The sequence below is a fragment of the Myxocyprinus asiaticus genome, chromosome 35, assembly GCF_019703515.2.
Source record: "Myxocyprinus asiaticus isolate MX2 ecotype Aquarium Trade chromosome 35, UBuf_Myxa_2, whole genome shotgun sequence".
Lineage (NCBI taxonomy): Eukaryota > Metazoa > Chordata > Actinopteri > Cypriniformes > Catostomidae > Myxocyprinus > Myxocyprinus asiaticus.
Genome location: NC_059378.1, coordinates 6285953 through 6313725, shown reverse-complemented (window position 1 = coordinate 6313725; position 27773 = coordinate 6285953). Strand labels below are relative to the sequence as shown.

General features: G+C 37.7%; 2 protein-coding genes across 5 annotated transcripts in view; one reads left to right on the top strand and one right to left on the bottom strand.

The window, feature by feature from the left end:
* The window catches only part of LOC127426234 (homeobox protein BarH-like 1), a 48989-nt gene that overhangs the window by 15296 nt on the left and 5920 nt on the right, over nucleotides 1-27773 (top strand). The gene's annotated exons all lie outside the window — the stretch shown is intronic.
* LOC127426187 (protein tyrosine phosphatase domain-containing protein 1-like) lies at nucleotides 876-27669 on the bottom strand. 4 transcript variants are annotated; one of them, XM_051672823.1, is made up of 10 exons: nucleotides 27537-27669; nucleotides 16394-16492; nucleotides 12902-13073; nucleotides 10397-10477; nucleotides 10187-10305; nucleotides 6918-7055; nucleotides 5015-6174; nucleotides 3229-3414; nucleotides 2975-3085; nucleotides 876-2269 (listed from the first exon to the last, which is right to left on the bottom strand). In XM_051672823.1, the coding sequence occupies exons 2-10, from the start codon at nucleotides 16482-16484 to the stop codon at nucleotides 2135-2137; spliced, it is 2193 nt and encodes a 730-aa protein (XP_051528783.1). In that variant the 5' UTR covers nucleotides 16485-16492; nucleotides 27537-27669; the 3' UTR covers nucleotides 876-2134. The 4 variants fall into 4 exon arrangements, with proteins under 4 accessions (XP_051528783.1, XP_051528784.1, XP_051528785.1 ...); XM_051672824.1 differs by having other exon boundaries at nucleotides 27506-27656; XM_051672825.1 differs by lacking the exon at nucleotides 6918-7055.

The window sequence follows — 27773 nt, the reverse complement described above, 5'->3', positions numbered from 1 at the left end:
GGCTCTTTTTTTTTCACCACTGCTTTATACCTGGCATTGACTTAGCCTAATAACAAAATACCATTAAATAAATGTAGAGCACATGTTGTTGTTTCACACCTTCCTCTTAATATTCATCCAGATGCAACAGTATATGCAATCACTAAAAACAAGGTGTATACATTTTAATAATAGTTTGAAGTCTTATTTTCTGCAATAGAGGCTCGTTTTACTATATCAAAATCTGTTGAACTATGACACGAGTTTTTCCAAATGATTTTTCTTATCATGAAGCAAATTGCAGGAGAATCAAAGCCTTGTTTCTCAGTGGTCATTCATCACTGGTGTGAAAGATCAGAGTAGTCACTGTCTGTTGAATTAACTGAATTTAACCTGAACAAGATGTTATATCTTTTCTGTGTCATTGTGCAGAAAAATTAAAATAATATATATATATATATATATATATATATATATATATATATATATATATATATATATATGTATAGATTTTTTTTAATCAGAATATAAAACCGTTTATCTGCTGGATTTATGCATAAAAAAATTGCTTTCTGGCCTAGCAGCACACAAGGCTTGAAACACTATGCCCTTCTGTGCAACTTGAGTTTGTCTATTGCTCTTCTGGCAATAATTATGTCTGCAGGGCAGCTCCAGAACAGGCAGAGTGAAAAGATCAAGACAGTTTCATACAAAGAGCCTCCATTTCTGTTTCAGACATGCAAACTATACTTGTAGAACTTGATATGTAATCTTGCTTTATTCAAAGCTGCAATTGGTAACACTTCAATAGAACTATCAACTTTACACCATTAACTCCCCTCCTATGGTTAAACTCTTCCAAGGGCCAAATTTTATTTAAGAAATAATAATCAGGAACACAGAGTTGCAAATATACAAGATGTTTAATGAAACTTGGAAGCAAATGTGAAAAAGTATGTTAATAAGAAAGTATGCAAAAAGATAAAATGTTGCAGAATGTTTTTTTGTTTGTTTGTTTGTTTTAAGATTCAAATGAATATTTAATAAATAAAAAATATATAGTGCTTTTGAAAATCCACAGTAATCAGTCTACAGAAATCAGAAAACATGAAAACATATTCTACAGACATGAATAAACATATATTCTGTTGGCTCCAGTATATTTACTTACAAAGACAATGTGAGCACTTTAGTTGACAAATGAGGTCAAATGTTCAATTTCTAAACACTACAGTGTTATATACAGTATTAAAACACCACATCACATTTAAACACCTTCATCCATACATCGACCTAATTTTTTTCTTCTAAGTTTATTTAATGAATGAGCTTAGTTACAAATAATTATAATAAAAGGCAGAGAGCATTTTGCAAAAGCCTTTGTTAAGCTGGAATTGTAACAATACATTCTCAAAGTTTAATTTTCAAAATTGTGATCAAGGTCATGCTGCGCTATATCTAATGTAAACTGCATTGCATTATGAAAGAAAGCATTCCATTTTCCTCTACTGCATCTTTTAAATAGCAAAGGAAAGAACAAGCAAATCTGGCAATTTGCTTAATTCAATAAAGCATTCAAAAAAAATTTCATAAAATGAGACTTGTTGCACAGTGATATTATTTGGTTGGTCAAAACAAATGTACACATTTAACAATCTACCTTTCTATTCAAACAGAATTATAAGACAGAATTTACTGTATATTTCATGAGAAACCTCTACTCATCTGAACCAAACGAAAGCAATAATAAATAAATTATATACTTTTCAATAAATAGTTTCATTAGTTGACTAATAAATATTGTGTGTACCAAAAACACAAATAAAATATTAAGTACAAATTAGAAAAATAGCCTAACAGAACCGTGTGGCACACACATGTATGGCAGTAAATATGTTTTCTATAAAAAATAAGTAAAAATAAAAATAACAACTGTGGCAAGTGCAACCTGTATTAACCAATATTAAAGACATGTTAAAATACATGATTTAAATAGGCAATCAGGACCAAGATAGCCCTGAAAAAAAGAAACAATCATTAAAAAAAAACTACTAAACCTGTTAAGCTATGACTTTTATTTGTATATTTCTTCCTTTTCCCTTTCTTTTTGTATTTTGTCCTTCAAAATTCAGTCCAGAGGTTTCCAGTAAATTGATCATGGTATGTGGGAACCGTGACAGGTCAGTTCCAGCTCTTCCAATGCTTTTGCCCTCATATCATTGAGAACTGGCATCATCACTTCTTTTAGAGTCTTATAGATTAACTGCCCATTCTCTGAATCAGAGGCAATCTGGATAAGATAAAACAGATGATCAGAATCAGTTTTGGTTTAATTCTGCTTTATACATTTAGTACAGGGATACTCAAAGTGTAGCCCTATGTATATTGACCGCAATATATAATTTAACTCAAAACAACTCGCTTTTGGTGCCACTCTGTGGTCATTTTACCCCCAAACTGCAAGTGCCCATAAGTTCAACAACACTTCCAGCTTCGTCCAATGGGGGCAGTGTTTCAAATTTTGGTGAGCGCAGACCAATTTCAGCAAGAGAACTTTCAACCTGACTGTTGCCGATTCACAATGAGATCAGTCTGTGAGGATGCACAACCCAGGAACATGTGATCATAGATGGCAAAATTACTTCTTCAAATTGACCATTGTACATACACTTCGTCAACAAGCTTGTAGAGGGGTCTTCTGTCAAGAGATTGTATTGCTCAATTTTGTTTGGTTCTCCTTTCCGCAGTGCCTTTCCAGGTGACAAAAATACCATTTGGAATTTGCCCTAGATGTTATCCCATTATAATCAAGGAAGCTTTTAATGGGAGGGTTACTACACATTATAAAATCAAATGAAAATCAAGTATTACCAGGTCTTTTTTGTTCATTGGCCCCTTTGGTCTCCCCACATTTTCTAAAAGTGATTCCTGAGCTAGGAAATTTGAGTATCCCTGCTTTAGTCTGAAACATGCCTTTTTTGTTGCCATGACCTACCCCAGTAAATGCTTTGATTGTACGCTCAAGAAAGGCATTTTCAACCTCCTCTGGCACTTTAAGCAAATGAGCGGCACAGTCAAGAACACAAAGAAGGGTTTGCTTTTGTCCCTAAAAAACATAAGACACAATCATTCACAAAGACAGATGTTTCAGTGTATACTGCATATTATCCATTAAATACACTGTCTAATCATTTTGCATTTGTAATGTAAAGTACTCTTTAAGACACAGTTTTGACTGTAGCTTGGTACCTTGTCCAGTGAATTCAGAGCATGTTGGGGACTGAATCTGTCTTCAGCCAAAGTCTCCACATCCTTTTTTGTGATGACTGGCTCCTTCAGTTGTTCTAGCCAAGACCACATGAGTGTGGAGAGCACCACAGCATCTCTCTCTGTGCACAATCTCTCCCATGCACCTTCACGGGAGTTCAGCTCTGTCTGAGATGCAAAAACAGTCATGTGTTTATTACAGGAGGTTATCCAGTAAATATCTGAGGTTTTGTAGCAAATTAAAAGCATAACATTCTATATGAATTTTAGCAGAAGTATTTAATTTCTGAGCCACTAGCCTCACCAAATGGAATTGCAAAAATAACCACTGTTTTCAAATGGTTTAACAAACAGACAGGCCAGCCGCAAACTCACACCATTGGTCGAGTCAATGTTGCTGTGTCAGGCTGGGTAAAGTTCACCCAAAAATTAAAACTATCTCATTATTTATTCACCCTCATGCCATCCCAAATCAGTGTGACTTTCTTTCTTCTGCTGAACACAAATGAAGATTTTTAGAAAAATATCTCAGCTCTGTAGGTCCATACAATGCAAGTGAATGGTGTCCAGAAATTAGAATGGACCTACAGCAAAATCTTGAGGCAGATTGGCTACAACAGCAGAAGAACACATCAGGCACTTTATCAGGACCATAATGTTCCTAATAAAGTGCTCAGTGAGTGTATATTGTTATATTATTGAATTATTATTAAATCATTATACAGGTATATTTAATTATTATTTGGGGGCTTTCTCTACAAATATATATATATTGTATATCTGCGATTAATTAATCGGCATGTCGTTTAATTAATTCAATAAACATTTTATCTACTGACAGTTCTAATTTTAACATAAAGAAATTACACACATCAACTTTAAACTTTGTATTTTGTAACTTACTGACTATCAATAATTCCAAGAGGTTCAAATAATCGGTAACACTTTACAATAAGGTTCCATGGTTGACATTATTTAATGCATTAAGTATCATGAACAAACAATGAACAATATATTTTTTACATAATTTATTATTCTTTGTTAATGTTAGTTAATAAATATAAAATCATTCATTGTTAGTTCATATTAGTTCGTAGTGCATTACTAATATATCCTTTGATTTTAAAAATGTATTACTGTATGTTGAAATTAACATTTATTAATTTCATTGAAATTAACAATTATTAAGATTAATAAATGCAGCAAAATTATTGTTCATTGTTAATTCATTTTCAATAAGGTTGTTAACTAATGTTAAGAAATGAAATCTTATTGTAAAGTGTTACCAATTCACTGTTTTTTTTTTGTTTTGTTTTTTCTCCCAATTTGGAATGCCCAATTCCCAATGCGCTTTTAAGTCCTTGTGGTTGCGTGTCTGAGACCGTCAACTCGCGCATCTTATCATGTGGCTTGTTGAGCGCGTTGTCACGGAGACATAGCGCGTGTGGAGGCTTCATGCCATCCACCGCAGCAACCACGCTCAATTCACCATGCACCCCACTGAGAACGAACCACATTATAGCGATCACGAGGAGGTTACCCCATGTGACTCTACCCTCCCTAGCAACCGGGCCAATTTGGTTGCTTAGGAGACCTGGCTGAAGTCACTCAGCACGCCCTGGGATTCGAACTAGCGAACTCCAGGGGTGGTAGCCAGTGTATTTTACCAATGAGCTACCCAGGCCCCCATCTAATTAATTTTTAAATAAAATGTACTGCATACAGCATTTTGCTCATTGGACGTCAAAAATTACAGTACTGCTCCTACCTGCCACAATGAGACAACATTCTTAACTTCATCTTCATCAGTGTCCATTGTGAGAGCTTTGGCCACAAACAGATGGCGAGTCTCAGGTGTGAGCTCAATCTGAAATCCATCAGAGGGTACTGTTTCATCACGGCTGAGGTGATTTTTGCTGTCTTTACACATTTGAACATTTCCAGCATGTTCTGTGGTCCCTACAACAAGCATTAAACTGCTGTTCACACTGGTCCTCCCAAGAAATCCATAGGACATGCTACGCTTTGCCTCCTTCAGGGGTACCCGTTGTGTGGAGACAGGAGAGCTAGGCATTTGTCCTTGACCTTTTTTGGATTGTTCCAGGGAGCTACAGGAACCTGTTAAAGAGCCATGTTTGGGACTGCTGTTGCTTTCAGATGTCAAAGGGGATACAGACAGATGAAGATCAGGGGTTTGTGCAGCTAATCTGCTCTGTGAGGTGTAGTGTTCGGAAAAGTATAAACCAGATTTGCTGCCAAGAGCATTCTGGGGACTTTGCAGTTCCTGCATTCTGGCGTCCAGTCTGTGCAAGGCAGAGTCACTATAGCAAAGATATTTTCTTAAGATGAGTTGAGAATTGTAGGTGTTGTCTACAGTCGGCCATCTCCAAAGCACGTCAAACTCCTGGTCGCTACAGAGTGGGCGGTCATGAGGTGGGTCACACTGTACTTCAATAGGAGCGCTGGGTTGTTCATGGGAGCGAGGTGAGGATATGGGAATCCCTTTCACCCTCATCTCCTTCCCTAACTGTTGGATGGCTTGCAAGGAGACCGTCTTCTTCACTTCTTCCGTGAGGTCTGGGATATCCAATACCTGCTCTTCCACTGATTGCTGATTCTCTGCTATGTCTAATAGGAGCCTGCAGACCAGGTTTACGATCTTTGGCATGTTCTTCATTTGTCGCGCTTCATAGCCATGCAGCAGATGGCGCTGACGAGTCAGGAACTGTGACAACGTGACCGCATGAGCTTTGGGCTCGGCACACGAAAACACACTCCGCAGTGGCACAAGGAACTGGGCGAATTCTCGTACACACAACAGTTGACCGCGAGTCTGGATGGAATTTGGCCGTTTAGCTCTGACGAACAAAATGGCCTGATCTGCGCTCATCCGGGATGTGAATACTAAGAAGCATGCGATTAAGACACCTATGAGAAGACAAATGTATTGATGCATGAAGGGTAATCAGACTACATTTTATGCTACACTGTCTCAAAGTGAACTTACACAACATTTAGTTCTGGTCCTCGAATTTTGAACAAACAGTGTTCCAAGAGTACTGCTTTTTAGTATAACAGCACTGGAACGGGCACTCTGCACATCTGTGTTCACCGCTTTACAAACAGTGGTGGGGATTTTGATTCAGCATTAATTTTGGTTTGGTTTGATTTGTTCAGTGACCATTTCTGCAGATTACATCTTAACGCATTTTATATTACGAGTGAGTTACTGAATCACTGACTCAACTGATTCGTTTAAAAAACATTTGTTAAGAGAGCGTGAACGATTTGTTTACTTAAAAAATTCATTCAAACATACAGATTTGTTCATAAAAGATACTGTATGTGTTTGATGCTTTGTCTTCTTTTAGAACTGTTTTCGCTGTCGGAGAACATATGTAAGAACTGGCAAATTTTTGTCTGAAACGCAAGTTATTCAATTTTATTTGTTTGTTAAACTGTTGCATAAAAGCAATATCACACTCACAATCATGCTGCTGGTCTGACTAACAGTACGGCAGTGATTCAGTTGTAGGACAACAGCATGGTATTGCTTAATTTCAATGCAGAAAAATTTATCAAAATGGATCCAAAAAACACCATCATCTTTTGAAATTCTTAAGTTAAAACATCAAACTTCAAGATGCAGAATCAAAAATCAAGATACTGACCTGTCCTACCAAGTCCAGCATGGCAGTGGACAGCAATTGTTCCCTCTTGCATGGCAAATGACATAACTTTCACCATGTCAAGGATATTAGTCAAGGATGCCACTCCATAGTCCTTCCAGCCAAAGTTGTAAAAATAGACTGAAAAATGTGAAATCCCAATCTCTTAAGATGTATAACAGGCCAAATAAAAACTGCAAGTAATGACATTCAACTTCGTCACATACGGTGTCTCCTACAGTCTTTGGATATGTTGGCCAAACAAATGTACACCGATGAGCCCAAACATTATGATCACTCACAGGTGAAGCGAATAACATTGAGCATCTCCTAACATGGCCACATGTCAAGGTCTGGGTAGATTAGATGGGAAGCGGACAATCAGTTCTCGTAGTCAACATGTTGAATGCAGGAGAAATGTGCAGGAGTAAAGACCTGAGTGACTTTGACAAGGGCCAAAAAAGGGCCAGACGACTGGGTTGAGCATCTCTGAAACAGCAAGGCTTGTGGGGTGCTCCCGGTCAGCAGTGGTGAGTACCTACCGACAGTGGTTCAAAGAGGTACGAACCACAAACCGGCGACAGGGTGTTGGGCGCCCAAGGCTCATCGATGCACAAGGGCAACGAAGGCTATCCCGTATGGTCCGAACCGACAGAAGGTCTGCTGTGGCACAAGTCACAGAAAATTTTAATAATGGTTACAGGAGGAATGTGTCACAACACACACTGCATCGCACCCTGCTGCGTATGGGGCTGCATAGCCGCAGACCAGTCAGAGTGCCCATGATTACCCCTGTTCACCATCGAAAGCGCCTACAATGGGCACGTGAGCATCAAAACAGGACCTTGGAGCAGTGGAAGAAGGTCGTCTGGTCCAATGAGTCCCGTTTTCTTTTACATCGAGGATGGAGTGTGATCAGCCGCGGCTTGTGCATTTTAAGTCTAGGCCTTCAGTGCGATTCATGCCATTAAGGAAACACAGTTTAACAATGAATAAGACACCGTATGCCTATCATACACTATGTGGCATACATTGGTAATAATACCAATTGAAATTTTAAAAACACGTCTACGCATGAAAGCCAGAACCAAGGAGGCTTAATACCAAGAAAAACCTCTCTAATAATATTTGCAATTAAAATTTTGCTTGCAATTAATTTTGTTCCGTCAGGGTACACAACTACTTTTCAAAACTTGATCTGACACTGAATGCTCAAGCAGCCTAATTTACACGTAGAAAACTCCTGAACTGTTGCTATAACAATGCAAACAGCACTTACCAATTTGCTTGAAGTGAAAATCAGTCCTCCTTTCCTGTTTAATCAATCGCATGATCATGCAGAACATCTCAGGTTTTTAAATCCATAAGGATCTCTTTCTCAACGGCAATACCAGCAGTGATGACAGCCGACTCGTCAGCAAGATCTCGCGCTCTTCGCTTTCAAATTACGTACATCATTTAAAGCGTGATTGCGTCACTCAAGGCCAGCTAGAAGGCCTGGACTGGGACATATCCTAAAGACCACACCCACAAGAACAAATAAAACAATCTGATTGGCTGATGAATCTGACAATCTGACTTTAAATGCCTATTCACTAAAACTGTTGAGGGATTCTGCGGAAATTCTGAAGGCCTGACGGGGTGAAGCTCAGACTCACGCGCTGCTTCAACTAACGAGCTCAGCTTTGGGCATGTGATTTGTGAAACAGTTGTCACACTTTACTTGTAAGCATCGAGGAATAAATTCTGATTGGATAAATGTTTTTGTTTTTTGCTATTCGTTTGTAGATTAATTAGGAGTGGAGAGCGACTGAAAATACATAGGCAAAAAGGTCAATGAGAATGAAAGAATGAAAAAATTATTTATTTATTAGGCATGTTACGCCAGCAGAGAAGGCTTTGCTGGCCCTGAGAAATCGCCACTGAGTGTGATGCTCTGGGCAATGTTCTGCTGGGAAACATTCATGTGGATGTAAATTTGACACATGCCACTTGCTTAAACATTGTTGCAGACCAGGTACACCCCTTCATGGCAATGGTATTCCCTGATGGCAGTGGCCTCTTTCAGCAGGATAATGCACCCTGCCACACTGCACGCATTGTTCGGGAATGGTTTGAGGAACATGATGAAGAGTTCAAGATGTTGCCCTGGCCTTCAAATTCCCCAGATCTCAATCCGATTGAGCATCTGTTGGATGTGCTGGACCAACAAGTCCAATCCACGGTGGCTCCACCTCGCAACTTACAGGACTTGAAGGACCTGCTGCTAATGTCCTAGTGCCAGATACCACAGGACACCGTCAGGGGTCTTGTAGAGTTCATGTCTCGGCGGGTCTCCGCTGTTTTGGCGGTACACTGAGGACCAACTGCATAATAGGCAGGTGGTCATAATGTTTTGGCTCATGAGTGTATGAATGCCATTGCATTAGATGGCAAAATATCAAACCAAGTGGCATTTATTTTAAAGAAAAATAGCTCAAGCTAGCTTTTAAAGCAAAACATGGTTGTCAAACAATAGTGGAAAATGGTTACTCTGCTAGGACACCTACGTGAACTTGAGGAGGGAACTGACTTAATACGTGCGCTAAAAATCACCCTGGCACCAGTTCGTTAAAAAGTCATTGCAAAAAAAGTTAATTCTGATAAAAGCTCTGGCAGCATTTGCTTGCAGATGCAACTTGGTTTTATATTTTGTTATCGAATGCAATAAAATTAATACATTTTTAGTGTGGCATAAGTGTTCAAATAATTTTTGGAGCCACTGTATAATGTTGTATGTTTGTTTTTAGCACTGGGACATTTTTATGTAAAATCAAACTCTAGTTCTTTCAGTATAATTGGAATAACATGATAAATTGTCTAACACACAGAGAACAACTATCAGGGCCGACTCTTCCTTAATTCGAGAGACATATAATGCATGCTACGACATGCTGCATTCTGTGGAAAATTGTGACGTGCATAGTTTCCCAGAAGTTACTGGCTATAAGCAAAGCAACACTCTCAGGAGAGCTTGTTAAAGGTTGCCAATCCCCCCTAAGACTAAAAATCTGAATGAAGGCTGAACAGCTCCTGCCAAGCACAATTACTGCATGTTTAGAAAGCAAATACTGCTTACAGTAAAAGGTTCTTTTACTTGTCAAACAAACTTTAACAATTGATGTCATAATAGTCTTCAGGATTAACCTAACCTTATTCCATCAGTATGAGATATAACGAGCAGAATTACTGAAGGGGAATAGGTGTATGTTTGTGTGTCTGTGGGTACTTACTCCCTGCCTCCATGAAAACCTCTGGGCGATAGGTAAAACCACTCTCTGGCTCCAGAGTGCTGCCGCAGCTGGCATGCTCACCTGGTCGCTGCAGGTTGATAACTGTCTTTAAGCCACACCTGAAAGGAAGTAAAATAAAGTGTCAGCAAAACTGTCTGTGATGCAGTTTGGGAATCAATTACTGGTAGCATGCAACTGACTTCAACATACGCTTGGAATTGTTCAATGATTTTGAACTTTTCAATGATTTCAGTCGAAGGCCTTGCCATGGCTAACAGGTGATCTGTTATCCTGCAAACAAAGTATGGGTTAGACATCAACAAAATATCAGACTGAATAACATTGAATATTACTAGAAATGCACCGATATATCAGCCAAACATCGGTCTCAGCCGATGAAAGCAATTATCTGCGCTATAGGACATCGGCCGATTGTTTAAAAACAGCCGAAGATCAGGGCAGATTATTATTTTTCGAAAGGGGGCAGAAAAACCTGTCGGACATTAACTCTACAACTCAGTGGGATAAAAGAAAATGGGCCTTATTTTCTTGAATGCAACGACCGTGCGCTGCATCTTATCCAATTTTTGTGAGAGCGCTAATTCTAAGTGCAATTTTCGTGCCAGCGCAAAACGCAAGTGGGCGTGGGTGGTAGTGTTTGCGCTATCTGTGGGTGTATGTGCGCAAATTGTGGGTGTATTGTATTGAAGTGCCACAAAGTGCAATTTGCCTGAGAAATAGATTGTTGTGCTAAGATGTTTCAAAACCACCTCTGTTTTCAGCGCAAAGCGCAAATTTTTAAGTTTAGTTCCTACATTTGCACTTTAGAGATTTCACCAGCATGTGGTAATAAAGTTCATGTCCAAACTCTGAAAATACAGTGAAACATCAAATTATGTCCATGACAATAGCCATTTTATCAAACAAAAATGTATTAGATTTGAGTTAAACTATCTATATCAAAGTTTCTGCTAAGAAATTCTGGTACTGGCCAGCATGTCCGGGAATGATAAAGTTTGCCGGACAAATTGGAAAAAATCCGGTCATCACATTTCGGTGTTTATTTTGCACTGTAAATGCATTGGACTATGCATAATAATGCGATATAGGTTAATATTGACACAATCAAGTCAAATTAATGACAAACATTTGTTCATTATAGCTGCTTTTCCATAAAAATAAAAAAAATGGCCATCATGGAATTAGCATCTAATTTAAAAAAAAATAAAAAATCAGCAATGGGAGCAAAACAAATCAACTAAACTGCAATTTGCCATATATCTTTTCGTCTATAAATAAATATTAAAATAACAATTCGTTAAGTTATGTCATATAATTTCTCACCTTGTCTAATTTCCTTGGCTCTTTATTTTTATGACTATTTTCCTCTTATTTTTCATAGAACAAAAGCGTTTTGCTGATAGAGAGAAGTCAAATATGTCCAGTGTTTCTCTATAACTTGATATTCACATAAGCCTGGTGTCCTTCTCCTCTAGAAGACGGCAACGCAAGGCTGTTTTAATGCGATTTTGCCAGCTTCCAGGGCTATTTTCATGGCGAAAAACAAGTTAAGCAATTACTGGAGCAAAACCACAGAATTTAATTGCACTTGACCCAGCTCATTAGTGCTTCACATGTTGAATTTTGCCAAACCCAATTGCGCCTAGACTTAGCACATGCTTGCATAAAAATACCGAAACTTCATGGCCATGCCCATTGACTTTGCGCTTATGACTTAAAGCACAATGCTGCGCTAAGCACTAGAGCTCTTAAAATAGGGCACAATGTATCTTAGAATTTGGTGACAATGACAGCAGATTTGTAGTTTTTAAGCTTTGAACTGCTAGAATTTTAAGAAGTGGAACTACCGTTAAAACTTTTAACACAACTAATTTGAACAACTAATTACTTGCCTTAAAGCTACGACACAGCAAGGAATATGACCTTGAAAGGAGTTTACTAAAGCTAAAGTGGAGGCTAATTTAGCTAAAAAAAACAAGCTTCATCATTCAAAATTCAGTTGATGTAAGTGAAGAACATATAAAAATGTTTTTACCAATTTTATGTGACAAGACACTATTCAGAATTCAGTTAATTTGAGTTAATAATGTTCTTTTTGTTTCAGTGTTTTGTTTATAACCAAGACCAGTTTCTCTGAAACATGGAAAACATGTAGAGACATAGAGAATTAAGTTATTTAAATTTCTTTCTAAGTTGTTTAATCAATTATCATGGATTTGAAACAAAGTAGCATTAAAAAAGCAGAACCACCGAACTATCAGTATCTGTATCAGTAAATGTTCTAAATAATCGGTTATCGGTATCGGCACAAAATACTGTACAAATGAATCCCTAAATATTACAACAAAAAAACCCACAAAAACAAATGCGACCTGCTTCTACTTTAAACCAGAAAAACACATTGTGAGTTTAATGCACTGAAGTGTTGGCCAACATTTAAATTATTATATATATCGGCATCAGTTTGGAGTAGAAACATTATACTTGTATCAATAGAAAGCTGAGACAACATGTGTTTCTGTGTCAAAGTGACTCGGAGATGGTCATAAATAAACAAATATATCAACTAGCAATGTAACTGAATTGTGCACTCCATTGATTCTAAACACTGTTGACTAAATACTGATATGTTCACTTCAAGCAATGCACCGTTTACTCTGTATCATCTGCAAAGCAAGGAAGGAGGAAGCTTACCAGGAGGAGTACAATCCCTTGATAGCTTGCTCTTCGTCGCTCCAGCGAGAAGGATTTTCGTATTTGCATGCTCGACCACCACACGCCATGGAACACTGCATATGTCCTGGGATGACATGCCTCAAAGTCTCACCGACCTTGGTGTACTTTGCAGTGGGGACTCTGACATTGACTTAAGACCAAAAAAAAAGAAGAAAGAATTAGGATTTTGAGAAATTAATAATCAGACTTAGTAACTTAAACTCAAACATCACACTTTACATCTGCATCCTTTGATGTCAGTTTGTGCCTCGGACATGCTAACCGCTACAATGACCCTCTGCGAAAAGGAAGTCAGAGCTTCCACAGCTGAGCTATGCCTCCCCCTCAAGATCTTTAGCAAGATCCCGGAGGCCGAGTGTCGACGACTCTTTCCCAAACAGCGAACCCGTCTCTGCATGTCTTTCGTCTAGAGCACCAATGATCCAATGATCCATCAGCACAGCCTCCTACTGACTCAACAAAGTAAGTGTTGACCCCAGTGTGGTGATTCATTGCCACACAATCACCCGGTTGCACAAAGGAGGCATGAGCGACCAATACGATCCAACGGGTTCATCAGTTGCACTTGAAAAGGGTCTCCATGGTGACCAAGTCCGAAGTCAGTGGGAGGCTGTGCAGAAGAGTGTGTGTGTGTGTGTGTGGTTTCAGGTAAAAGTATCAGGATGATGCATTTAATTGATGATAAAGAGAGCTGTAGTTGCATGCACTTCAACAAAATGAGGCTAGAATAAAACTTTTTCAACTGATGAATTCAATTTGGTGTGGTGAATACAAAGATTCTATGTAACTCAGAGCGTACATAGAAAGTAAAGTATTCTCCTCATCTACTTCAACATTGAAAATGCTTTTATTACCAAACCAACAGTATTTCAATTCAGAGGAAATGAAAAGAAATGCATTATCACTGTATATACATGACGTAAGAGCCAATCCAGATAGAATTAGTCATAAAATTAGATGAAAAAATGTAATTATAAAAGTTTTATAATGTCTTGGCACTTTAATGGACTAATTTTGTTACCAGTTATTACCTTTTCTGATAAGAAAAATAAATCATATGCACATCCTTTAAAACATTCATCTATAAAATTACAATTTGTCAGATGATAATGAATGGTGTAGTACAATTTAATACAGTCTATACAAGCCTGTGCTGTCTCTCTCTCTCTTAATTAAAGCCTATTTACATACTGTAAATAACTTACATTATGTTGTAGTTAATGACAGTGACATTTTAACAAAACAGATATAGGAACTTCATTTAATACATAATACATAATAATACAAATTTATCGAATTAATTACATTATGTCGCGGGTAAATAACTCAGTCAATCTCAATTAATTGCATATTAAAATGTACTGAAAAAAGGCCCCCAAATAAAGGTAATTTAGAATATAATCATTAAAATATTATCAATAAAATACATAATAAATATTATAATACAGATCATTCAAATACATCATACATTAGGGCTGTCGATTTAATGCGTTAATTCAGTGCAATTAATTATATAAAAATAACACGTTAAAAAAATGAATGCAATTAATCATGTCCCCTGACTGTAATAAGGAAGATTCCTGAGCAATTCTAGCTTGAATTACCACCTGTTTTCTTCAGGGGGCAGTAAGCGAAACTTCAGCTGAAAGAACAAGCCAACCCTTAAGCAGACGGCACAACACAATCCCTGCGTACCAAATAGGGATTAATCACCCTCCGAAGGGCACTTTGAAGGGAAAACAATCATGATAGTCAAGCTGTAAAATCGCTTCCAATAAAAACGACTTAAAAAGTGAGTACCGAATGACCTTTTAGCCCTCCAAAGCTCTCACAGTGGATGGTAAAGTCTTCAAAGGGAATAGGGCATAGGGATGATCACTTCTGAATGGAACGCACCCCTTGATGCGTTCTGCGTTCAAAACACAGCTTGATGGAGCACAAATCCAATAATATTTTCTAAATATTAAACTATTAAAAAATATTTTTAAAATTGAACCAATGATTGGCTTCAATAATATGCAAATAAACAATACATTGGATTCTAAAGCTACTTTTTGTATCGTTTTATCAATGCTTAACTCCTCTGCCACAATAATGTAATGCATAAACATTTTAATCGATTGACAGCCCTAAAATATATATATATATATATATATATATATATATATATATATATATATATATATAGACAACAGACACAGAGTAAAGCATTTAGACAATACAAAAGTGGCTTTAAAGTAGGGCTGTGTTGATACAATCAAATATCGATATATCGCAATCATTTTTCTCATGATATTGTATCGATACTTAAGATCCATGTACTGATATTTATATTTAACTATTTGTGTATTCATATCATGTGAACACACAACAAATTTGGCACACTGTTACTTCCAGATCAATTTAATGAACTTACCAAGAGACAAAACGTGATGTTTCGAGCTACATGCTCTTCATCAGACATCAGTATAAAACTGAAAGGTACCCAAATGAATTGGAATTGAAATTGGTATTGATACTTAATCTAATCAAATTATGAAATCGTAATGTATCGCTATATATCGAATCGTGACGTGTACTGCAATACTTATCATATCGTTAGGTGCCAGGCGATACCCAGCCCTACTTTAAAGTAAAAAATGTTTTGTTTTATTTCCATATCATTGAACTACATTACCCAGTTATTGGCCTACTTCCCTCTGATCTATGTTTATTGCTGGTCTATGTACTCACGAGTCAGACGGACACTTTTGGAACATCATGTTATTTTTTACTGAATTAATCGCACAAAATTTATGCATTAAATTGTCAGCCCAAATATTTCCGTTTCAGAGTAAACCAGAAATGATAAATTAAAAATATATATATATTTTCTCCCCAATTTGGAATGCCCAATTCCCACTACTTTACTAGGTCCTCATGGTGGCGCGGTTACTCACCTCAATCCGGGTGGCAGAGGACAAGTCTCAGTTGCCTCCGCTTCTGAGACCGTCAATCTGCGCATCTTATCACGTGGCTCGCTGTGCATGACACCGCGGAGACTCACAGCATGTGGAGGCTCATGCTACTCTCCGCGATCCACGCACAACTTACCACGCGCCCCACTGAGAGCGAGAACCACTAATCGCAACCACAAGGAGGTTACCCCATGTGACTTTACCCTCCCTAGCAACCGGGCCAATTTGGTTGCTTAGGAGACCTGGCTGGAGTCACTCAGCACACCCTGGATTCGAACTCGCGACTCCAGTGGTGGTAGTCAGCGTCAATACTCGCTTAGCTACCCAGGCCCCCAATTATTAATTTTTTAATAAGATTCAAAGATTACATTCTAACGTAACTAACGACTAGGACTCCAGTGATTTCACGCAATAAGAACGCTCTTTTTTCATAGAAAGGTTGCATATTTAACCATAGCAGTCAAACACAGCTAGAAAAATAGCAGTTTCATACCTGGCTCCATGTCAGTGATCGGCTCTCTGCTGTTAGCTAAACTGCCGTTGCAATAGGGCAGATCACTCAACAAACTGACGCCTGCTGCCATCACCGACACTGCAAGGTGGAAGCAAACATGGTGTCAGAGCCTCAGACAAAAAAAAAAAAAACGGTGCTAGAGTAAACAGACAAGACACAACATAAACGAGGAAGTTGTAAGGCTGGTTGCCTGGGAATTTTCCCTCTTGGGATGAAAATGTACAAAGTGTGGTGCTGTGTCACACGCTGGATCTAGTGTCACTGCCTCGTCACAGAGGGACAAGTGGCATATATAATTAGCAAGGAGGCTGCAACCTTTTCCTTCCATTTGCTCTAGATAAGACAGAGTGAGTTAAAATAGACATTTTACATTACATCTGTAAAGGAGATCACAAAATTAAAAACATTCTGCCTAACATTTCCTTTTGTGTTGTACATGTTTTGAACAACAATCGGGGTGAGTAAAGGATGACAGAAGTTTTATTTTTGGGTGAACTGTTCTTTAAATTCTCAAGATATCCCAAATAAGTTAAGGCGATCAAGAATTCCCTTTTCACAGGAATAATTATTGTCAGTTATTGATTGGACAACTGCTTTCCACCCACTGTAGCCTATACAGCCAACTAAGTGAGGTATTTTCCACATATACTATTTAAGCTAGAGGCTCTATTATATACAGAGAGGCTATGGAAACTGCAATGTGTCAGTTTAACCTTACGCTCCACAACATATCGTCTGTCAACAGTTGACTACTCACATTACCATTGTGACTGTAATAGCCATTTCTTTAATCACAGGAAGGAGTGGAGAGGAATGTAACCATCCTGCACAAAAACAGAGCCATTACTTCTGGATTTTCACACTGAATTGTGAAAATCAAAAGCTTAGTTTATATTTTGCATGCTTATTTATGGTGACTTGAGGCAAACTTGGCACAGTCCTACAGCCAGTTCTGAGTAGGGATGTGCACGAGTAATCGACTAATCGAAAACCGATTCTGCACCAGCTAGTCGACTATTAAAATCAGTACTCAAATATTGCAAATTGATTTTCCTTTGCACATTTGCCTACCATTGGTACTTTCCCTCTGAATCTTTTACCAGATCTTGCAATTTAGGGGGGCTCTGAGGATGTGTGTCGTTGAGGTGTTGGATGAGATAAGGAGACACGATGGCGTCTTTCTGTGCGTTCAAGCAAAGCCACATGTTGCAATACTAGTAATATTTTGATTCTTATTCAATTCTACTTTACTGATATTTGGTTATTGTTGGAGCTATGCAAACCAACGGATACTGATCTGTTTTTGGTAGAAAGGAAATGTGAAGCGGTACGAGAGACTCGGAAGCTTAACAGACCAGTATCTGCCTTTAATATCTGAACATGAGCATAACGCTTTTTATAAAAAGCCAACTTTCACCACTTGTTTTCTGAATCATAACATGTGAAAGTATACAAATGTGATAGCCTTTTTATGTAGACTCAGAGTTGATATTTGTGCATTACCTTAATGCCGTCAGTATTGGTTTCTATGTCAGCTGCAGGTGAGTGCAAATGTTTTTTAACCCTATATATGATACACAATGTTTGACAGCTCCTGTTTCACTCACTGTTCAAGCTGTCGAGTCAAAGAACCTATGGTATAAAAGTTTCACATGTTTATGGCACCATCTTTTGGTTATTTTAATTTTTATATAGATCTATTTAAAATGGTGGCGGACTTGCATGAAAAGTGACTCATGACGGCTTATTTTAATAATGTAAAAGTGACAGTAATAATTATATTGTTACTGATATTTTAAAATGAGTATTTGCTGAATATAAGCATATTGTGCTTGGTTAAAATTTTGTTCATTATTTTATTGAAAACTCCCCTTTGAAATCCATGTATCAAATATGATACAACAAGCTTTGAGGTATATCTCTCAATCACCATTACATTCCATTCATGCCCAATCCTAGAGCTTTGAAAATTCTGACATATACATTTTATAAGATATATTTCTGTGTATTTTCATATATGCAGCCTGCTCTGTCATTATAAAGATCTCATTATTTTACATTGCAAGCTATTATGGTCATCTTACCATAAGTTCATGAGACCCAGCTAAACAAGTTTTACAATTTCAATATAGCGTTTGATGCATAAAATACATATGATAAAAATTGTTAATTGAAAAAATAATATTTTATTAATATTGTATTTGATACGGTGAATTGAACTGTGATACATTTCAATCCATATTTATAGACCAATGAGAGGAAGTCATGACCAAACATTTTGTATCTCTGAAAAGCCCAAGGAGTAGGGCTGGGAGATAAAACGATCTTGATATTTGTAGCGATAAAAAAATCCACGATATCGACGATAAGCTTTAGACTAATTTACAGCTGGTATTAAGATCTATTTTGGGTGATCCGATCACAAGTGGTCTGCACTAAACGGGGTTAAAAAAGTTCTGTGATCAGATCACAAAAATTACATACAGAAGTAGTCAAAAACGCATGTGACGTAACTGTTTTTGCGGTGCAAACGCTAAACTGTCTTGATGTGTCCCAAACTGTGACAGCACCATAGCTCCACCCATTTACCTTTCAATCATTCACTGCGCTGAAACAAGAGTTTTAAACTCTGAAAGAAAATAACTGTTACATCTGAAAATTTAAAAGGACATGCAGTCACAGATGAGAAGCACACACACAGAAGTCTGTCTATCTATACCGCCTGCAATCACTCAGAATACATTTGCATCCAGTTAGCAATGCCTTAGCAACTGCCTAGCAACCAATCAAAATTCCTTAGCAACTGCCTAGTAACTACTCAGAACGCCAGTCCAACTATATAAGCCTATATAACCTTCAAACTCTTTTAAGCTTTAAGACAAGGCTTTGTCAAACCAACAAAAGCAGTTTGTCATGAGAAACTTTCCCTTTCTAGTTAATTTATTGATATTTAACAGTAAGAGAAACTGAAGCAGAATAGTGCCTTATGTAATGCCTATTTGTGCAAGGTTTGTGTGACAAGGCTCATTTAGAATGATTTTAGCATTCATTTGATATGTCATGATTAATTAACAGAGTAAAATGAGAGGACACAGGACAGAGGAGTGGCATCATGAGACTCATTTGCATTGTAATGTACACTTCTCCTTACACACTGATCCTACAAAGACAAAGTGAAACCCCACTCAAGCTGTCCAAAAACTCAACCTGAGACTAGTCAATCAGTGTGCACTATTCATCTGATTAGGAATGGATTTTGTAATCTGTATCAAAACAATGATTTAAAACAGAAGCTTATCTCAAATTCTTACAAGTCTTGTGTGAATATTTAAAGTCCAGTTTGTCTTTTCATTTTATGTACACCTGTAAATAATTTTTTTTCATTAATTCCTATATTCACTTTACATTTCATGTGATTATCATTTTATCAGTGATAATCGCTGCCATTTCAAATCCAAGAGATGGCATAACACTGCCAACGCTGCCTTCAACACTAATGGAAAAATAACATACATTCAAACACTGTAAAACATATATAGCTTGGTGACAAAACATTTTCTATGCATTTTATTAGGAACACATGTACACCTACATATTCATGCAATTATCTAATCAGCCAATCGTGTGTCAGCAGTGCAATGCATAAAATCATTCAGATACGGGTCAGGAGCTTCAGTTAATGTTCACATCAATCATCAGAATGGGGAAAAAAAGGTGATCTCAGTGATTTGGACCGTAGCATGATTGTTGGTGCCAGATGGGCTGGTTTGAGTATTTCTGTAACTGCTGATCTCCTGTGATTTTCACACACAACAGTCTCTAGAATTTACTCCGAATGGTGCCCAAAACAAAAAACATCCAGTGAGCGGCAGTTCTGTGGATGAAAACTCCTTGTTGATGAGAGAGGTCAACAGAGAATGTCCAGAATGGTTCAAGCTGTCAGAAAGGCAATGGTAACTCAGATATCCACTCTGTATAATTGTAGTGAGCAGAACAGCATCTCAGAATGCACAACACATCGAATATTGAGGCGGATGGGCTACAAGAGCAGAAGACCACGTCGGGAACTTTATTGGGACCATAGTGCTAAGTTTTTAACTTTGCTGGTTGTGAGCTCATCCAAAACATACATTTGAATTAAATTTCCTCCAATGAAAAATAATGTTCTGTTCAGTTCAGTAACCCTTATTTAACCAGAATAAAATAATATTAATAATAATTATGGATTAGCCTAACATGAATGTATTTTTAATACATTTAAATCATGAACATGCTTTGAAACAATATTACAGCTGTCACCTGTACAGATGCTTTGAGTCTGAGCACTGGGTGAATCTTTGAATGCTGCCCACTGGATTTAATCAAAGGGGGTGATCACTTTCATCTAAACTTTGAACTTATTTTTCAAAGCATTTGCAAAACAAACAGAGGAGAGTTATCAAAAGCAGCATATGCATACTGTATAGTCTTGTTTCTAAATTTGAACATTCAGTTTGTGTGTGTGTATATATATATATATATATATATATATATATATATATATATATATATATATATATATATATATAAAATTAGGGCTTTCAATCAAATCAAACTTTTAATACAATTAATCATGTATTTCAATATTTACTGAAAAAGTCCCTTTAGATAAAGATAATTTGGTATATATAATACAAATTATAGTATTTCTAATTATTATATTAAATATAATGTAGGCCTATAATAAATATTATTCAAATACATTCCATCATTTAATACAAAAAGTGGCTTAATGGGAGGAGTCGTGTGGCACCGTGCAAGGAGCGGACGTGTGAGCAGCGAGCTCTGTGCACTTTGCTAGTTTTGATGCTATTTGTGTCATAAACCAGTGAGATTCGATACACCTTGAATCTTAACTGTACTAGGAAGACGATATGTCAAAAAAATTCAAAATCCACAGGCTCTGGAGACATTAAAAAACACTTACGTGCTCAAGCTGATTCCCCGCAGCAGCAGGCCAGAAGCCCCGGCTTCAATTCGGATGGTGAACTGAAAGAAATCCGGCGTGAATTGATGAATGTGTCGGCAATGCTGACGAAGTTGCAGACATGGAAGATTTGGCTGTAATACGTCGATCAATTACTTCCATGGAGAGTTCAGGGCTCGACAATAAGGACTGCCCGATGGCCCGGGGCCAGTGTGAGAGAGATTCGATCCAGTTGCTAGAACTGTCACTTGCCCGATCGGGCCAGTGCTGCATTTATAACATTAGTGCAAGCAAACAACAAGCGAGAGAGCACAAAAATTACACAGAGTGAATGAAGTCTTCTAACCGAGGAGCGAGCGCGAGTATATGCGCAAAGACGTGCAAATGCGTAATATACTGGATACGCCAAGGCACAGTCGCGTGCAGACACCGAGCGCACTCTCCTAGCACTGTCCTCGCTCTTTTCCAAGTGTCTTAGCAGCAGCTATTACCAATGTGTAGAAAACAGCAGGAAAAAACCCCACTTAATGAATTTCGTAGTGGGATTTAACGTCTTGTGCAATATTTTATGTATCCCCGCACATTCCGTGTTCACAGTGCGCGGAATCCCCACATTTTTTGTTTTTACATGTTGGTGAAAATTAGTAATCCACACATTGGAACACAAGAAATCAACAGTTTCTTTCTATAGGACTGAAAATCCATGTCTCTCCATGCATGTCTCATCATCATCTCTCTCCGTACAGCGTAGACTGTTTAACATGCACGTGCTCTCGTAAAAGGGACAGAGCGCAAGTTTTATTCCCACTGTAAAAAAAAAGCACATTTTCTCTCATTAATTCGCCTTTAGAGATGAGACGCCGAATGAGACGTAATAAACTTTGTTAAACCCCAGTTATACACGTGTCTGGAAATCACAAGCTGCTCAATATCCAAAATGTAAATATACATTTAATTAGGTGATGTTTCAAAACGTAAACATTAATTCGACATGATAATGCCGTTTGATATGAGAAAAAGCTAAATCACTATGGCTATTAGGCTATTATTATCAGAGCTGTTCAGCTGCAGGGTGAAGATGAATATTTGAAACTGTCTACTTCATATTATCCTCATAAAACACCTGTTACATGTCTCATTTCTGGACAGTACAGGTATTTTTGTATTTGTGCTTTGTGCATCAGTCTGTGTTGGTTTTTAGGTTGTCTGATTTCATGTTATATACACATTCTTAATTCACAGATTAGGCCTAATATCTCCCTAATGTATGTTACACATCACAACCAATTTGGTAGCAAGTCTCTTCTCAGGGATCCATATGTTTATAACATTCAGCCAATAATCACATCTTTAACTCAGTGATTAAATCTTTGATCCTGTGTGTGAATACACTACACATGGCCAAAAGCTGCATGACAGCATGACTAAACGGGTGACCGAAAACCCATCATCTGCACAGCACAACTCTTTGCTTAAAAACTCATGTGTAAATGGCAGTATGGCTGAGGTTAATATGATGTATTTATGAATTTATATCTGTAAAGCGCTTATATGGGATTACATAAGGCATAAATCATATCTTGCAAATTATAAATGTGATTCAATTTGGGGGGACATTGTCTTAAAAACATAATATATGTAAAAAAAAAAATATCTTTGGACACATTTTTAAAGCCATGATGGTAAAAACAACTATTTATCATTTTTGTGTTGGGGCCAGTGAAAATTTTGGCAGGGCCAGTAAAAATCTGAAAAAATCCTTAGTGTTGAGCCCTGGAGTTGGTTACAAGATTGTCGGACATCGAGAAACAGATTGATTATCTGGAGTCATTGGAGAGGGAATTAGCTGCTAATCCGCTAGTGACCAAGACAGACTTGCAATGCGTATGGGAAAAACTGGAGGATTTGGAGAATTGTAATCGGTGAATGTCCGAATTGTTGAAATTCCTGAGCATGAGGAAGGCAGAGATATGATGAAATTCCTAGATGGGCTCTTCCCAAGTCTGCTCAACATAACAGGCCATAAACTGGAAATCGAGCGAGCTCACAGAGACCCAGCTTGGAGATCGGCTGAGTGAGACAGGCCCAGATCAATTCTGGCCAAATTTCTGAGATCATCTGATAAAGATCTAGTGTTACGCAAGGCGAGGAGCAAAGGAAAGCTTTCTTGGAAGAACCACAGCATTTTCTTGTTCCCAGATTTTGCGAATTCGACAAGACAGAAAAGTGAACGATTCAGGGAATGCAAGAAACTCTTACATCAACAGAAGATGCTCTGATGTTTCCGGCCAAACTGAGAATAGATACTAAAGATGGAAGTAGAGAATTGACATGCCCACAGCAAGCACTCTCCTTTATAAAAACATTGTAGTGAGTAAGCCATTTGGTGATTTTCATGTTGCCACCTAGTGGACTGACTCATTGAACATACACTTGACTGCCTGAGGAAGCTGGGCGCCTTTTTCATTTCTCTTTGTGCTGGTTCCGCCTAGCGGCTGGAGTTTGTTTTGTATAGAATCATTTCTTCGGGACAGCTTGTGGATAAATCTGCTCGTTTTGGGTGCTTACGCCTCCTGTTGGCTGGAGTTGGTTTTGTTGAATATTTCTTGCAGGACACTGGAGTGAGTTTGACTCCCCGTTTTTTTTTTTTTTTCTGTGCTGTTTCCACTAGCGGCTGGAGCTTGTTTTGTGGAGGAACACACCTTCGAGACAATTAAGTGGATGAATGTACATGTTTTTTTTTTGTTTGTTTATTTATGGGCTGAAGTTTGTTATTATCTTCTGTTGTGTAATTCTGTCTTACAAATTTCTGTATAGAAGCACCGGACTTGAGCAATCCGACAGCAAAGTTGTCGCGGGGGCTCTCGTAGGCCTACATGGACTGTTTGAGTTTAGAGTGGTGAACGCCGGTTGGCGCTGTTGTGCGTGGGGTTAATGTGCACGTTTTTCTTTTTTCTGTTTGTTTGGTTCTGGGGAAAGTTCTGGGGTTGACTGTTGCACTAATGTTGGAATGTGGTCTTTATAATTTTAGTTTTGACACACAATCTATTTTTTCTTATATGTCAAAATGTCAAATGTTAATATGAGTGGATTGTCTCTCTCCACGTGGAATGTGAATGGGTTGGGGCACCCCATAAAAAGAAGGAAGGTTATTTCTTTTTTTAAACGTAAGAAATATCATACAGTGTTTCTTCAAGAAACACATCTCTCCCTGCAGGAAGCTGAAAATTTGGGAAGATATGGGGTGGACATTTTTTAGTGCTGGCTCATGTAAGAGCAGGGGAGTCATTACATTGATAAGTAAATATCTATTATGATTATTATTTTTATTTATTTACATATATATACCCCACCCCGACCCCAACAAACCTCCCTGTGGCCAAAGTCTGAGTACACACGCAGATAAAAAAAATTAAAATAAAATAAAATTATATATACATATATGTATTTTTTTTTTTTTTTTTAATTATCTGCGTGTGTACTCGGACTTTGGCCACAGGGATGTTTCTTGGGGGTCGGGGTGGGGTTGGGGATCGGGAGGGGGGAAGGGAAACAATGGGGTTTAATTGTTGACTGTATATGACTGTTTTTCTATGTTATGTGTCATGTTGAGAAGCAATCAATAAAAATGTTAATTTGAAAAAAGTGGCTTTATGAGCCAAAATATTTTTAGATTTATTTCCATATCATTGATCATAACCCTGTTATTTGCCTACTTCTGTTTGCACGATTTTTAATTGTTGGTCTATGAACTCCCCGGTGTGTTCGGGCTTGTTTATAGTCAAAAGTCCAGCGTTATACACCAAATCTTAATTTTTCTAGTTATTACTGGGACTTTGGTTGCACACTAAACTGCTTTTGGGATTTTATTCATTTTTGACTCTTGTAGCCTCAGTGTCTGTGCCTATCATAATAAGGAAAGACTAAGAAATATTTCATCATTCTATAAATCAAATTTTTATTTTTTTTAACTATTGGCCGATTAATCGATTATCTGCCATTTTCAACCACCTTGGTTATCGGTAGGGATGCTCCGATCGATCGGCCACCGATCGGTATCAGACGATATTCACGTCCTATGACACGATCGGTGATCGATAATTTGGCCGATCGCATAACCCGTTTGCTCATGTCGCAAAAAACGCCCAGCTCCTTTAAGACTTGACCAGCACTGTCATGGCATTACAAAAGGAATAGGCCTACTATTTTGTTGAGTGCATTTATATAATAAGCATCAATCCTGTTTATGTGGTAATAGCAAAAACAATAATTTACATTAAATTACAGGTTGTCCTTGTGACTGAGCAAGTGCTCTATTTGAAAGAAAATGCTTGGGGCAGAGCCACATGTTCCTGTAATGTAACCTGATATTTTATCATAGCTTTAATCACCAGACTTTCTCTCACAGTACTGAATGTGACATCTTGAATGTCTTAAGTCTTAGTGTTTAGTTAGGCCTGTGTGGCCTTTGAGAAATGACCACAGGGCTTGAGATCAAATGTTGCCTCAGCCAATCACAGCACTCACTGAACCATTTAGAGAAATCGTGCTGTTGTTGCTGGATTTTACTCTGAACCTTCACATGCCCTCTACTTTAGGGACCGACGAGTACTTGCCATAGAATTTCTTCACTCGGCTACTGATCAATGTGGAGATCTATAATGGGATTTGTTTTTAATGACCATTTTGTGAGCAGTCAAGTTTATTTACATTAATATAAGGCTTATCCAGAGTTGACTACACCATGAACTCCAAATCAAGTCCAAGAATAGGATATTTTTTGTTGATATCTTGGCAAGCAGGCCCATTTTAAAGAAATATTCTGCGTTCAATACAAGTGAAGCTCAATCGACAGCATTTGTGGTATAATGTTGATTACCACAAAAATGTATTTCGACTTGTCCCTCCTTTTCTTTAAAAAAAGCAAAAATCTGGGTGACAGTGAAGCACTTACAATGGAAGTGAATGGGGCCAATCCGTAAATGTTAAAATACTCACAGTTTCAAAGGTATAGTCACAAGACGTAAACAATATGCATATTAACACCATTTTAGTGTGATAAAATTGCTTTCTAACCTGTGTAAAGTTATATCCAATTTTACAAAAATAAAAATAAAAAATAAACCCTAAAACGACCGTAAAAATGATCATTAAAACAACTTTACAGCACAAATAATACACAAGTTTTAACAGAAGAATTCATGTTTGTTTTTGTTTTTTTAAGAAAATGTGGGAGGAGTCTGAACTCTTTTTGGGGGTAATCAACATTGTGCCACAAACTTGTATTGAACCCAGAATATTCTATTGAGGACTTGTCTTGCGTCCTCAATTTTATTATGCTTTTATAGCAAATACGTACAGGTTGTATATCAATCCTTCAGGCACAGGATAAACAGCACAGTATGGCGCACAGTTCTAGCGTTGCAAGCTTAGATATTAAGTTAATACATTAGTAAAATATGCATTTGTTTTGATACATCTTGCATCTTTTAGCTGGCAAAGCTAAACTAAAAATGTGTTCTAAGGATTAGACAGTCATTTGTTCCAGTGCTCATTCAGCTCAAATGCATAATAGTATACATGCATTGCAGTGTCAATGCAAAATAATTGTAGACTGGGAACCCACGGGAGCCCTAAAAAGAACTGGAGATCAGATCAGAAGCATGAGAGAAATGGTCCATGAAAACAGTTATCAATTTGTCTCTCATACATCACTATGTTATAAAAGGGAGACTGACACTCTACAAAGACAAGCTTTTCAAATACTGAACAGAATATTATAGCGTATAATACAAGCTTCCAATAAAGTTTGCATTGTTATCTTAGTTAAATCTTCTAACATTCATTCCTAGTTGTGAGTGTGACATCCATTGCACTTACAGCACGCGACGATGCAGATTGTTATCCCCTTTTGACCTGTCGATCTAGCGTTGCAATTAACTGATTATAGTCCTATATAACATTTCTTCCTAAAGACGGACATCATAACACATGCACAATGCACATTAAAAGAGTCTCAAAGAGCACAGCAATAAATGAATTAAAAGACCCCATGATTAACCTCTTGCTGTTCATCTCTCAGCTAGCTAACCAGTAATGCTACTCTGCTTCAAGCAAAGGCTTACACTAAAGCTGATGTTTCCAGTTGTTCCATACCTCGGTCCTTGGATCCCGATTTTGTTAGCTGCAGATATTCGTTTTCATTTGAATCAGGGTGAAATGCGAATGCACGAATCAACAGCAAACAAAGTCGCGTGCATTCGTATCCGTTTCATAGCGCAATGGGATGTTACCAAAGTCTCTCTAGCAAGTCAGTCCACTGTCGGCCATCTTTGGAACGCTCCCGGGAGTCTATTTCCAGTCATGCCAGTGCAGCTCCTATCTACCTGAATG